This window comes from Panulirus ornatus, chromosome 17, assembly GCF_036320965.1.
Source record: "Panulirus ornatus isolate Po-2019 chromosome 17, ASM3632096v1, whole genome shotgun sequence".
Taxonomy (NCBI): domain Eukaryota; kingdom Metazoa; phylum Arthropoda; class Malacostraca; order Decapoda; family Palinuridae; genus Panulirus; species Panulirus ornatus.
The window spans coordinates 21,576,771-21,591,958 of record NC_092240.1 but is presented as its reverse complement, the minus strand read 5'-3'; the positions used below and the strand labels follow the sequence as shown (position 1 = coordinate 21,591,958).

Below are 15,188 nucleotides of genomic sequence, written 5' to 3'. Positions count from 1 at the left end.
AGAATGGAAAAAGATGAGAGTGAATGATGATAGGGGAATGGATGATGAATGGGAGGTATATAGGGAAGCACTAGTGACATGCTAGAGAAATGTGCAGATGCAGATGCGAGGTGGGGATGTGAAAAGGGGAGGTGAGTGTGGGATGACAAAGTTGCTAGTAGAATAGAAAAGAAAGGTGTATGGGCATTATTTATAGGGAAGGAGTGCAAGTTATTGGGAGATGTACAAGAGAAAGCAAAGTCAAGGGGAAGGTCAGGAACTGAAAAAGAGGGCAAATGAGAGTTGAAATGAGTGAGTATTGGCAAACTACAGGGAGAATGAGAAAATGTTTTGGAAAGCAGTAATAGTGCAAGGAAAGTAAGAGAACAAATGGGAATGGTGAAGGGGGTCAAATGGGATATTGGTATCATGTAGAGATGAAGTGGAGAGGAGATGGAGAGAGTACTTTAAAGGACTTTTGAGTGTGTTTGATGGTAAGTTGGCAAATGTGGAGTGTGTATGTCAGGAAGGTATGCAAAGGGAGTCATGACAAGAGATAAGGTGGTAAAATGTGGCAAGGTTGCTAAAGTTGATAGTATTGGAATTGAATGATTTAAGAACTGGGGTGACTGTATTGTTAACTGGTTAATCAGAATTTTAAATGTGTGTATGGATCGTGATGAGCTGCTGGAGGATGCCTGTTTAATGCCATTTTATAAAGGCAAGGGTAACAAAACAGTGGTTGAATACAGAGGTATACATTTTTTGAGTGTTCCTGGTGAGTTGTATGGGAAAGTGGTGATTGAGAGGCTGATGACTTGCTCAGAACATCAGACTGAGGAGGAACAATGTGGTTTCAGAGGTGATGGCGAGTGTATCAGTTGGTTACTTTGAATAATGTGTGTGAGAAATACTTGGAGAAACAGAAGGATTTGTATGTGGCATGTATGAATCTGGAGAAGCATATGGTAAGGTTTATAGAGTTGCTTTGTGGTAGGTGTTATGAATTTGTGTGGAATGAAAGCCATCACCAATGATGAGTACTAAGAAAGAAAGGAGTGTGTGCAATTAGGTTGAAAGGAAAGCTAGTGGTTCCAAGTGAAGATGGGTGTGCAGCAAGGTTCTGTGATGTTACCATGAATGTTTAGTCTGTTTATGGATGTGGTGGTGATTGAGGTGAATGCAAGAGTTTTTGAGAGAGGGGCAGGTATGGGGTATGTTGGGAATGGAGGGACCAGGGAGGTGAATTAGTTGTTTTTTGGTGATGACTCTGCATTGGTGGCAGATTTGAGTCTAAAACTGCATAAGCTGGTGTGTGACTTTGAGCGAGTGTGTGAAAGGAGAAAAGTGAAAGTAATTTTGAATATAAGCAAGATTGTTACTTTTACTATTAGAGAGAGGCAGGCTTTCACGCCATCCAACCGTTGTCCTCCTTCCCGTATATCCTTAACACATCCCATAAAGCATGCTATTCAACTGTCATACTTTTCTCCAGATTCATAAAAGTTGCTATAAGCTTCTTACCTTTCTCTGGATACTTTTCCACGGTCATTGTCACTGCAAGAATCTGGTCTGCACATCCCCTACCTTTCCTAAAATACCTTTGCTTCTCATTTACTTTGCATTCAGTTACTGTGTAAAAGTGGCCCACTGCTGATTTACAACTCTCCCAAGACTCTTTGAATCTTTTCCATTTGGCTGGAATATCAGTACCAGTCCTCAAATCTAGGGTTGGTGGGGGCCACAGATTCAGGGCCATGTTGCCAGTCAGTATAACTGCAAGCTAGACATGGCTTTCCAGAATATTCACTGTTGTATCTTTGATGAGCTGCTTGTGACCTGCCGACTCCAGTTACACCTTGGCTGGCCCCAGATCCCAGACTTGTTTTTTCTAGGATCCCACTCCTAACACCATGTTTCAAGGGTTGACCTTAGTAAAATATAGTACTGAGCTTTCCATTATATATATGAGAAAGTGGTGGAACCACACTCAAAAAATATTTAACCAACTTCTAGGAGTCAATCTCTGTCCCTGTTAACTTTGGGTGCCCAGTTGAAATCTACAAGGTAAATTATAATTAGACTTTATAATTAGACCTTCTCTGATGTATATCATCTTGTTGAACACATTCTCTTCAAGGTCTGTGACAAGAAGGAAAAGGGTGATGCATAACCTCTTATGCATGAAAGTAATACCATTATTTAAGAAAACCCACCATCGCTGTTCTTGTCCGATGTCTCCATAGAGTTTATATAGCAAAATAGCATCGACATGATAAGTACACTCCTTTACTTAACATATTCAAATACCATAAAAGTTATTTTTAGTAACGAATAGTATGTCCAATTTATATAAAGCTTAAAGAATATTCTCTAAATATTGTTACAGTCACTGAAGCTTTTTATTATATACATGGATGGAATGATAAGAGATGAGAGCAAAACTAGGGTAAAAGGGTGACTTTTTTTTTTCTTATGATGACAAACTTGTTTGTGGATGATAGTGTTTTGTTTGTTGAGAGTGAAAAGGAGCTGCAGAAGTTTGTAAGTGTGTTTATGATATTTATAGATTTTGCAAAGCCCTTTATTGTGAGCATAGAAAGTGTACTAAACTGCGTTATAAATATGGGATAGAAAGACTGAAAGAGGTGACAGAATTTAAGTATTTAAGAGCTATCATGGATTAGTTTGTTTATAAGGAAAGAGAGATCAGGGAGAAAGCAGTACAAGGTAGAAGAATAATTGGTAGAGGTGTAATTATGAAAGTGAAGAAAGGATTATGGAACTTTTTTAAGTGACATTTCTTGAGTAGCAAATTTTGAGTGGGACAAGAAGAATTGATTCACTGGAGAGATTAAAACCAATGAAAATTCTTTCTCTTTGTAGTCTTCTTGTTTTTACATAGTATTGCATCTACTCAGGAGTATGGCCAACTCATCCAGTACTAGTCAAAATTCTTGCCATGGAATTTATTTCCTAGCAAAGCTGTTGCCACCTTTGTCCTTAAAAGCCATGCATAGTAAAAAAAATATGATAAGATTACTAGTGTGTGAAAAAAATTAACTATGATTTAAAGGATTAGAAAAAGTGATGTATAAAGTAATGGATTTTATATGGGGTTATTATCACCTTATTTAATTATGTTACAAGTATCAGTATTTTCTTTTTTTCATTGTAGAAAATGGCAAAGACTATATTTATCCCTACCAAAATCCAGTAAATAATTTTTAACAGGTAAATCACCTTTAGTACCAACATCATATATAAAAAATGTCATAAAAAATTTAAGAAAAATCTGTCTTCTTAGCTACTAGCACAAAAAATCTCCCTTACAGTTTCTGTAAATGAAGTTAATTTTTTGTAGCTTCTGCTGTTGGAACAGTTTGATTACAAAATTAATGAACTGTAGTGATTTAGCATAATGGAATGTCTGTTTTGGATTTCAGTTAACTTTTATAACTTATATGATACATTCTACTATCTATGAGAAGTTTTACCCCAAGATATCAAGATTATTTCCTAAATCACATCAGAAGGAGAATTCACCAACTTCATTATGACTCATAGTTATTGGTAATTGATAATAATATTATTGAAAAGTTGAAAGCTTATTTATTGAGCACCTTTAAGAAATTATATGTTTTTGAACTTACACTGGAGGGAATGAGGAGAAGTGGGAGACCAAATTGGAGATGGAAGGATGGAGTGAAAAAGATTTTGAGTGATTGGGACCTGAACAGATAGGAGGGTGAAAGGTGTGCAAGGAATAGAGTAAATTTGAACAATGTAGTATACCAGGGTCAATGTGCTATCAGTGGATTGAACCAAGGCATGTGAAGCGTCTGAGGTAAACCATGGAAAGTTTTGTGGGGCCTGGATGTGGAAAGGGAGCTGTGATTTCGGTGCATTGCACATGACAGCTAGAGACCAAGTGTGAATGAATGTGACCTTTGTTGTATTTTCCTAGTGCTACCTCGCGTGTGTGGGAGGGTGCTGTTTTTCATTTGTGGCGGGGTGGTGATGGGAATGGATAAAGGCGGGAAGTATGAATATGTACATGTGTATATATGTGTATGTATATGTATGTATACATTGAAATGTATAGTTATGTATGTGTACGTGTGTGGGTGTTTGTGTACATGTGTATTTGGGTTGGGTTAGGCCATTCTTTCAACTGTTTTCCCATGCTTCCTCACTAATGTGGGAGACAGACTTAGTATAATAAATATAAAATAAATATAAATTTGGAAAAAGCTAAACATACACTTTACTAATACTAAATCAGTACCTTTTTCTTTTTTCAGGGCGGTAGGTATGTGCATGCGTGTATAACATAATTATTTGATTCTACAGTAGAGGATGGGAGATCTATGCTCATAGGGCCCCATCTCTTGATTTTCAATAATCTTGTTGAGTAGGGGGTGGGGATTCTAACCTTGTGGGGCCCCCATCTCTTTAACTTTCTTGTTTACATTACAGCTTTTCAAACATGTATCCTGTCTCTATTCACAGTTTCAGATCTTATTTTATTAACTGCATATTCTAGTTTTGGGCAAAAGTAGGATTTGAACAATTTCTTGAACATTTCCTTGTCCATGTACAGGTAACTTGTTACTCTAGGACCCTGGTCATGCCAGATACATAATTTTTCCAATAAATCAAAGATTTTTTAAATTATATAAAAAAAAGTATGACTGTAATTAGAATAGAAATATCAACTGAAGACAGGTAAAATGTAAAATAAGATTAAACAAAAAAGCAAACTATGATTCCTTGATTTGTAGGGGATGCAATCCAAGATGGTCTATTAGTCAAATTTTTCTGTAAAAAAAAAAGAAATTGTTACATAGTTAGATAATTTGAGAATTTTCAAGTCCCCACTGTAAGAAAACAGTGATCATGCTATCCTATGGCTGCGATGGTTGAGCAGACTTGACACATCATTACACCTGCCTACTGTACTGCTAATGAAGAGTCAAAAATGTAAAAGGGGAAACTTTCTTTTTTTCTCTCATTCTCATCCTGCACAATAACTAGGCAACTAAAACAGCTGCTCAGCAAGCTTTAAGAAATGAGTGGCAGTCAAATGTGTAAAAAGTAAGTTACTTAGTGATCAACAGTCATATGATCAGCTTCATGCCATCTAGTGGTGGCCAGCAGTCATGTGACTGACTTTTGTAAATGAGCAGTAGTTGCTCATTAAATTTATGTTCAGTTAGCCAAAACACATACCTCCAACAGGTTCTTTCATCCCTCGCTTAAACACTAAATATATGTTCAGTTATCTGAAACACATATATACAATTATTCATCTACATAAGTACCCATTTCTTAATTGCTTACTCATATCACTCATTCACTCAATATAAATACTCACTTGGTTAAAATCTAAACTGCCACTTCCAGTAACTTATGTTATATTCAGAACAGAATCATGATGGATGTTTTGAATAATGTCATGTTGAGAGTGCTGTTGTAACAAGTAAAGGATAAACAAACTTGAATGCTATTGTGATATTTGCCAGCCAACAGTTGGTCTCCTCACATTTCTCCTAAGGTTGGACACTGGCAACAGGTTTGAGATGATGTCCACTTCCAAGTATCTTTTGCACAGATTTCAGTCACTTGTATCCTGCTAGATGATATTCATATTAAGATCTGATTTTACAGTGACCCATCATCATTACTTTGCATTCAGTTCAAGTGAATTTTTTTAGCCACACATTAGATGACTAAATTTGGAGTCTGTCTAGTTTCCCTTGTTATGATGTAATCCTCCTTACTTTCCATTTCCCCATGAACTTTTCATTATCTGCAAACATATTCCAGTAGTAGTCCATACATTTAAGAAAGTCATTCATATAAATCAACGGAACCCTGAAGTACCACTGGTGATTTCATTCCATTTTAGGGAAGGCTCCTTTAACAAATGTTCTTTGCTGTATTCCACTAAGGTAATCTATCCATTGAAGGAGCCTCCCCCTTATTCCTACCTAGGTATCCAACTTGTTAATCAGCTTCCCATGTGTTACAGTGTCAAGTACATTTTGTGGTAGTCGAAATACAAACATTCATGCAGCCTTCCCTTTTGCTGTGAACAAAATTCGCTACTCATAGAAAACAAAGAGATTGATTACACGACCTTTCCCTGAAACCTTATTCTCAGGTAGGTAATATCTTCTGTATAGGAAGTCATCCATTTGCTTTCTCATAATTTTTTCCAGTACCTAACATTACACACATCAGTTAGTCTGGTCTGCAGTTCAGCACCTCGTCCTTAAGTCCTCTCTTATAAAAAGGTATGATGTTTGCCCCTTTTTCACTCCCTTGGCTTTTTGCCTGTTTCAGCAACATCTTGAGTAGTATTTCATGTTTTCTTAATTGTATCAGCACACATGTTTGGCACATATAATGAAATTTCATATGGACCACGAGCCTTGTATAGTTCAAGATCCCTTGGTATTCTGTTACGTCTGTAAGGGGACCACCACTTGTAAGGTTGAGTTGGTAAGCAAGAGATCGGGTCTTTCTTTGTTCCTTGGTACTCAGTGAAGATCAGGTGGCCTTTACAGATTTTTTAGAAAAAATAAGTTCAAACATCTATGGTACTCTGGACTATGATCTTAAGACTCACTACAACACACACCAGTGGTGGACGGTATATGAGGCTGGCCAGTGTGTCCCTAACTAGCTGCTGAGCCCTGCTTTTTATCTGGGTCTGTGAACAACCTTCATGTGTTTGAGCAAATGTTCTGCTCTTTATGTCATCTGCAGGTCCGTTTTACATGTTACAAAAGACTAAACAATAATCTTGTGCTTGGTTCTTACAGACTAAGCAGTGAGCCAGTGAACACATTTCATGTGATGCAATTACATATGTACAAATCACAGTGAAATGATAAAACTAGATAGCTAATGAAAAATTAATGGTATATGTATATATCTTACAATGCTCTTACAATGTTTTTAGATATCTCATTGCTTTTTAAGACATCACCATTCCTTATCATATCATTGGTGTTGGGGTTGTAGTGCCTTCTGCTGTGGAGAGACATTTGAACATGTCATTCAGGTCTTGACATATCTTTACATCATCATGTACAACTCTTTCCTCTGAATCCCATATCCTGATTAGGTGGTTAACTGAGTTTTCTTCTGTTGAATTCATAAAAAAGTTTTAAATTTTCTCCTGCCTTGTCCACAACTTTCTTTTTAATGTTTCTCTGTTTGTTGTTTACCCTACTATACTCATTCTTTGCTTTCTTATACCTTAATATCCATGCTTGCTGGAGGGCTGACTGTCTCCATTGAAGCACATCTCAAAGCTCTTTTCTTTTTTTATATATATTTTAATGAATTGTTCTTCTTTCTTGATATTCCCTCTGTACTTGTGGTTAGAGGTACTTGTGTTCATAATCCTTCATTGTAAATTGTAAAAACTTTTCACCACAGTACCCTGGTTTCTAGCAACTTAATTCCATTTCCAAATATTGCCATATAATTTGAATTCTGTATAGTATCTTTGATCATAGCTTCCCTTTAAATTTTGTCTCATCTGATCTATTCTATCTTCATTTGATTCATAATCAAATTTAGAAATTATATGATCACTTTTTCCAATTGGTGTACTATATATGACATTCTCAATTTCTATTCTTGTATGTGTGAGGATATGATGTAATGATGATGTATCAGTCCCTGTCATCATAGTCTATTCACTGACATGCTGATATTGGTAATTTTCCTGTATCCACTAAAAACTTTAGTCTCTGTGAGAAGCCAACTTCTAATCTGTTTATGATTGAAATCCTCCATTATTAGTACTTTACCATATCTGAGAAGTGCATGCTTTACTGCTGCTTGAATCATCTTGATTTGTTATTCATTATTATCATTGTATATTTCTCCTGGATCAGTGAAATTTTTTCAAGGAATAGATATCTGCACTTTAAACTTTTCTCAAAGTTACTCTTCATTCATATATTGTCTGATTGGACTATCTTTCACTGTTTCCTGATACTTATAGTTTCCTCTTTCCCTTGCCATCATCATATCTCTGTAGTAAGCTTTGTTTCCACCAACTCCAACAATATCAGGCATTTTTTTCCCTAGTATGATCCTTAAGTCCAAGTTTTGTGCGATTTACTACTAAACACACTGCATTTGTATATATTTCTTTATCTGACATTACCATTACCTGACATTCCTGATCTCCCCCTGGTATTGGTGCCATCGATGCTTTTGGTTCATTTGTTGTCTCCAGTTTTTAGCCTTTGGATTGTATTCTTTTCTTTTTTCCTTCCCTTCCTTGGTCTATGACATTTGATGAATACTCCACTGAATTCCACTATGTTATCAAGGTTCTGAATCTACTTTGGTACCTTCTGGGTAGGTGACTCCAGAGCAAACATGGCTACTAATCGTCCTCTTTTGTTTTGATTATAACCACTAATTGCTCTTTCTTTTATCAGAGAAATTGCATCAGGCAGTTCTATACCTTCAGTAATCTTTTAATGAGTATATCTTCATTCCTTTCCCTTTCTTCTTTATCTGGGACAATCATTTACATCTATCAACCATCTAGTTCACTAATCTTTCTAATTTTGGTGCCACCCCACATCACTGACTCTTCAGTCTTTGCATCTTTTTTTTTCTACGCTAACAAGCACTGATCCTGTGTGCTCCTTACTGTTCTAATAATAAAATCTACTTAACCATAAATTTTCCCTACTCACTTTTTAGCAATACATATTATCTTTATGCAGCTTCATTCTGCCTTATCTTCCTTCATATTTTCAAATCTTTCAAATAGGAGCTAGTTTTCCCTTTTATTTTTACTTTTTTGCTTTTTGACATCTTTTCTTAAACCATATCTCTCTTCTAACCTTTCTGTTTCTGTACTGCTAAAGATTTTCATGTTCTAACTCATTTATTATAGATTTCACGATATTTTTAACACTGTTCTGTACTGTCACCTTGGAATTTCACTACTTAATAATTTTATCAGCGAAACTCTAGCTTTGTGTAGTCTCCACAAATGGATCTCCTTGAGTCAAGCTTCCCCTCTGATCTCCATTTTGTCTCCTTATTAACCAAAATTGGTGTGTCCTAACTGATATTTTTCTTTTTCTGTTATTACACTAAAGTAATTACCTATTTGTAATGTATAGGGAGGGTGTTTTACACTTATGGGACTCCCATTTCTTCAACATAGTGTTAAGGTCAGACCACCTTGCTTGGACCTTGGGGTCTGTGTTTGTATGAAACTCAAAGAACTTCTTAAATTTCTGTTTGTTGTTTGCATGAACTATGTCTTTTCATTTTATTTCTATCCTCCACCATCCTTATATAGAGGTCACTGCAGAATGATAGCTTACAGGGAAATGTTTTGCAATAGTGACATCCCAGATTTAGGTTAGAAATTTGTAGAACAACTATATTGTCTCAGTAATAGATTAGAATAAAACTCGTATTTTTTCAAATAATTTTTCAGTTAACAATGAAATATTGAAGCATACTGTAAGCATGCCTTTTACAATGTTATCAGAGCAAAATAACTTTAGATTCTTATATTGTATTCCAGAAATGGTCACATTATAAAGAACACCAAGTTTTTATATTCTTAATGTGCCATAAACGTGAGAGCTACTTGAAAATATTAAAATACATGTTGTAATGGCTTATGATTACATCAGTAAACATTGATATCATATACTAAAATGGATGAACTTACTTTGGAAGGTTTAACAAATCATTTACTCCACCTTAATCCACTCGACCACCACCATCTACCTCAATCCTTCATCACCTGCATTCTTAGAAAGAATCATTGACTGGTATGATTTATCAGTGCAATGGCAACTGTTGCTGAATTAGAGGGTCCAACTTGCATCATGACAGAGTGTGATATATTGATGGTAAGCTGAGGTGTTTTGGGTATGGCCCATACATAAGATTTGGGAATTGTTTGGTCTGGAACATAACTCTCCTAACTTGGGCTTCAGTTTCTCATGCAGTGACTGCTATAATGACAGATTGTGGGGAACCTAACACCATCATTTGTGCAAGGACTCTGTATTATAAAAGTACTTTTTTACATCTTTTTTAACATATATTTCAGGCTTAATTTCTTGGTATGTTTTGTGGTTCTATCCCTAAATCTTTGAAGAACTGTGTGTCGTCACTGTTCTAAAACTTTAAAGGTTTTATTTAGGTCACCCCTCACTCTTCTCTCTTCTATGGTGGGCAAACAGGAAGCCTTTAGCCTTTCCTTGTGACTCGGCTTTCTTAACACTTTGCCTGTGTAATGAATTTCCAGCTGCATCCCCAGAAAGTGTCACCTCTCCAACAAATTATTTACTACTATTTTTATCAAAGCAAAACCATAAAGTTTCCATATCAGGCATTAATTCCTCTAAAAAACATCTGATAGTAAGAGGGAATTATGTAATAGGACAATTGAAATAAGGTTCTGGGAGCACTGAAGAATGTGTGGAAACAGAGATAGTTATGTGGGAGGGCCAAAAACTGTTTGAAGGAATAGTAGTCTTGGTGATATAGATGTGAGGCATGGGCTATAGACAAAGTTGTGCATTGAGATGGATGTGTTGGAAATGAAATGTTTGAGGACAATATGTGGTTTGAGGTGGTTTGATTGAGTAAGTAATATAAAGGTAAGAAAGATGGATGGTGATAAAAAGTGTGTGATTGAGAAAGCAGAAGAGGTTGTGTTGAAATGCTTTGGAGATATGAATAGAATGAGTGAGGAAAGGTTGACAAATAGGATATATGTGTCAGAAGTGGAGGGATTAACGAGAATGGGGAGACCAATTGGAGATGGAAGAATGGAGTGAAAAAGAACAGGCAAGACAGTGAAAGACACGCATGGGACAGAGTAAATTGGAATAATGTTGTATAATGTGGAAGATGTGCTGTCAATGGACTGAACCAGGACATGTGAAGCATTTGGGGTAAACCATGGAAAGGTCTGTAGGGCCTGGATGTGGACAGGGAGCTGTGGTTTCAGTGCATTACACATGACAGCTAGAGAAAGGATACAAGTGACTGTGGCCTCTCTGTCTGTTCCTAGTGCTAGCTTGCTAATGCAGGAAATGGTGATCAGATATAAAAAAAAATAAAGTGTTTATGTAGGATGGTGTAATCTTTATAGTGTAACAGACTCTTTACACCTTACACTAATAATGGTGAATGAACTGTAAAGGGCTCAAAAAAATTAAATAGCTGGGCTTAAAGGAACACTAAACAGTGCCACACTGCCATATCATCAAAAATATTATATATTATCATTACATATCTTTATTTATGCATTATAATACATAACTCATACTTCATAATGATGAATGAACTGTAAACGACATGAACAAAAATAAAAGCACTGGATTCGAATAGACATTAAGCAACCCTGTGTTGCCAACTCATGAACATATGTTAAGAAATTAAATTATTTATTTTTCTGTATGCATTATAATACATAATACAAACATAACTCAGCACTTCAATGTTCATGAATTTCCAAAATAATTGTGAAAATTGGGTAAAAGAAGAGAATCTCTCAGAATCCCATCCATTCTTTCTGATCACCAGTAGAGATTTTAGATAGCTAAGTCAGCAAATATAGTGAAATTTCATCAGTACCCTAAGGCTAGTGTATGAGTTACATTTGTGGTACCTATCCTCTTAATCATGCCTTTACCTTATAAAAACCTGTACATTTCTAATATTCTAATAGTTCTAAGTGCTTAGTGGCATTCACTTTGTCAGCATTTAGTTTGACCTACATGCTGATTTTTGTTATGTTGTCACTACAGCTCTTTTTAACATCCCTCTGTTATGACTGTTTTGTTCCTTGTTATGGTCTTAGTCATGTAATATTTATGTAAGCAAGAGTTTTAAGATGAAATTATTTGAACAATTCTGTCACCATTAGCTCTGCTCCCAGTTCCATGGGATGGGTCAGGTACATTACATACAGCTTCTCAAATCACTCATAAATATGAACCCATAGCCAGAGTGTTAAAGTGAAATGTGAACCTTTTTATGTATATGTGCTTCATACTGTATTATGCACACTAGACTGATTTGTCAAGTTTGACCATCTCTTTTCATACTACCTCTTTACAAAAAATGCTTCCATAGCCTTTGATCCCATATCATACCTTTGTGATCTGGGCCGTGAAAAACACAAAGTAGTTCATGATCCTCTTATACTTTTCCACTAAAAGTGACATATGAATGATTCCATATATCTCATAAAGATTATCATTTTAATTTCATTATCATCATTGTTTCACTCAGGTACTATACTTCCAACAATACTATGTACTCTTTTGAATAGATGGAGTGGAACTCATGCTATAAAATTTCTTTGAAATTAATTATTTATTTCAAGGAAATTCAAATAACTCATTATATATATTCTTCCCTTCAAGTGCTTCTCATGTTACTGGTCAAAGGACACCTACTCTAGGCTGATTTTTGCAATAATTTCTCAACAAATGTGACTGAATATTAGTTTGTGAATATTAGTCTCATATTTCTTTTTACCTTTGTTTACAGTAGTTTATTAGCAATTTCTTCAACAAGTGCTGTATATTTTTTTGTAAGTTGGCATGATCAGCAAATACATCAAGATAACACCGAAGTTCCTCAGTAATACTGCTGATATGAATTAGAAAAGTGTAGCTTTAATAAAATTCAATAGATTATCATATACAAGCGTTCAACCCCTAGGTATGTCCAAGAGCAGGTGTTGCTACGTGAATGACATACAAATGAATAGAAGAATAAGAATAAGGGAGAGAGAATCCAAACTTAACTGATGGTTGGATTTTCGGAGGTTAATGTACTCCCCCCTCTCTCTCTCCCTCACTCCTGTCTTTGGAATTCATCTTCAGTGTTATAATACCACTGGTACCTTTTATTTTATGACTTCCATTTTGCTAGTTGTGTGTATGCATGTGCATGTTTGTATACAGTTGACTTCATATAAATATCCAGATGCACTTTATACACCTATTAAAACCAGTTTTTCAAGGAAAATTTAGAGGTTAAATCTATATCATACATATTACATTTTTAACATCATATTTTTAATTCATAATAAAAATATATAATCTTTAATAAAACTGGTACATCTGATTTTACATTTTCTTCACGTTTTAACTTCCACACATTCATATTTACCATACTTCCTTGATGCCAGTACCACTGACAAAAACATGATCATCATCACCAGGAGAGTGAAAATAAGTACTATGGCCCAGATGGGAAATAGAAGCTGGAAGCTTGGTTCTGGTGGAAGACTGAGCACTGCAATGTTGGACACAGGACTGCAATAAAAGATATTTGATAATCAACAACTAGAGTTCAGTTTTGATAAAAGCTCAATATACCTGATTATCAGGTTTCCTTTCCATCGTATGAATTTCATATTCAAGTTTTACAGAAAACTATTTACCCTTGAAATTTCAAAAGATATTCTTTTTTTTTTTTTCTCTCTCTCCCACGTTTGCGAGGTAGCGCAAGGAAACAGACGAAAGAAATGGCCCAACCCACCCTCATACACATGTATATACATACGTCCACACACGCAAATATACATACCTACACAGCTTTCCATGGTTCACCCCAAACGCTTCACATGCCCTGATTCAATCCACTGACAGCACGTCAACCCCGGTATACCACATCGATCCAATTCACTCTATTCCTTGCCCTCCTTTCACCCTCCTGCATGTTCAGGCCCCGATCACACAAAATCTTTTTCACTCCATCGTTCCACCTCCAATTTGGTCTCCCACTTCTCCTCGTTCCCTCCACCTCCGACACATATATCCTCTTGGTCAATCTTTCCTCACTCATTCTCTCCATGTGCCCAAAGCATTTCAAAACACCCTCTTCTGCTCTCTCAACCACGCTCTTTTTATTTCCACACATCTCTCTTACCCTTACGTTACTTACTCGATCAAACCATCTCACACCACACATTGTCCTCAAACATCTCATTTCCAGCACATCCATCCTCCTGCGCACAACTCTATCCATAGCCCACGCCTCGCAACCATACAACATTTTTGGAACCACTATTCCTTCAAACTTACCCATTTTTGCTTTCCGAGATAATGTTCTCGACTTCCACACATTCTTCAAGGCTCCCAGGATTTTCGCCCCCTCCCCCACCCTATGATCTGCTTCCGCTTCCATGGTTCCATCCGCTGCCAGATCCACTCCCAGAAATCTAAAACACTTTACTTCCTCCAGTTTTGCTTCATTCAAACTTACCTCTCAATTGACTTGACCCTCAACCCTACTGTACCTAATAACCTTGCTCTTATTCACATTTACTCTTAACAAACTTTCTTCTTTCACACACTTTACCAAACTCAGTCACCAGCTTCTGCAGTTTCTCACATGAATCAGCCACCAGCGCTGTATCATCAGCGAACAACAACTGACTCACTTCCCAAGCTCTCTCATCCCCAACAGACTTCATACTTGCCCCTCTTTCCAAAACTCTTGCATTTACCTCTCTAACAACCCCATCCATAAACAAATTAAACAACCATGGAGACATCACACACCCCTACCGCAAACCTACATTCACTGAGAACCAATCACTTTCCTCTCTTCCTACACGTACACATGCCTTACATCCTCGATAAAAACTTTTCACTGCTTCTAACAACTTGCCTCCCACACCATATATTCCTAATACCTTCCACAGAGCATCTCTATCAACTGTATCATATGCCTTCTCCAGATCCATAAATGCTACATACAAATCCATTTGCTTTTCTAAGTATTTCTCACATACATTCTTCAAAGCAAACACCTGATCCACACATCCTCTACCACTTCTGAAACCAAACTGCTCTTCCCCAATCTGATGCTCTGTATATATATATATATATATATATATATATATATATATATATATTTTTTTTTTTTTATACTTTGTCGCTGTCTCCCGCATTTGCGAGGTAGCGCAAGGAAACAGACGAAAGAAATGGCCCAACCCCCCCCATACACATGTATATACATACGTCCACACACGCAAATATACATACCTACACAGCTTTCCATGGTTTACCCCAGACGCTTCACATACCTTGATTCAATCCACTGACAGCACGTCAACCCCGGTATACCACATCGCTCCAATTCACTCTATTCCTTGCCCTCCTTTCACC

At 36.4% G+C, this 15,188-nt stretch overlaps 2 protein-coding genes across 4 annotated transcripts in view; one reads left to right on the top strand and one right to left on the bottom strand.

Annotated features, from left to right (window-relative positions):
• The window catches only part of pch2 (pachytene checkpoint 2 protein), a 429,043-nt gene that overhangs the window by 2,955 nt on the left and 410,900 nt on the right, over positions 1-15,188 (top strand). The gene's annotated exons all lie outside the window — the stretch shown is intronic.
• LOC139754612 (calcium-activated chloride channel regulator 1-like) overlaps positions 11,278-15,188 on the bottom strand; it is a 237,715-nt gene continuing 233,804 nt past the window's right edge. For both annotated transcript variants that reach the window (XM_071672059.1, XM_071672060.1), the window contains exon 20: positions 11,278-13,328. In XM_071672059.1, the coding sequence (XP_071528160.1) occupies positions 13,151-13,328 (178 nt within the window). In that variant the 3' untranslated portion in view covers positions 11,278-13,150. The remainder of the gene's footprint in view (positions 13,329-15,188) is intronic.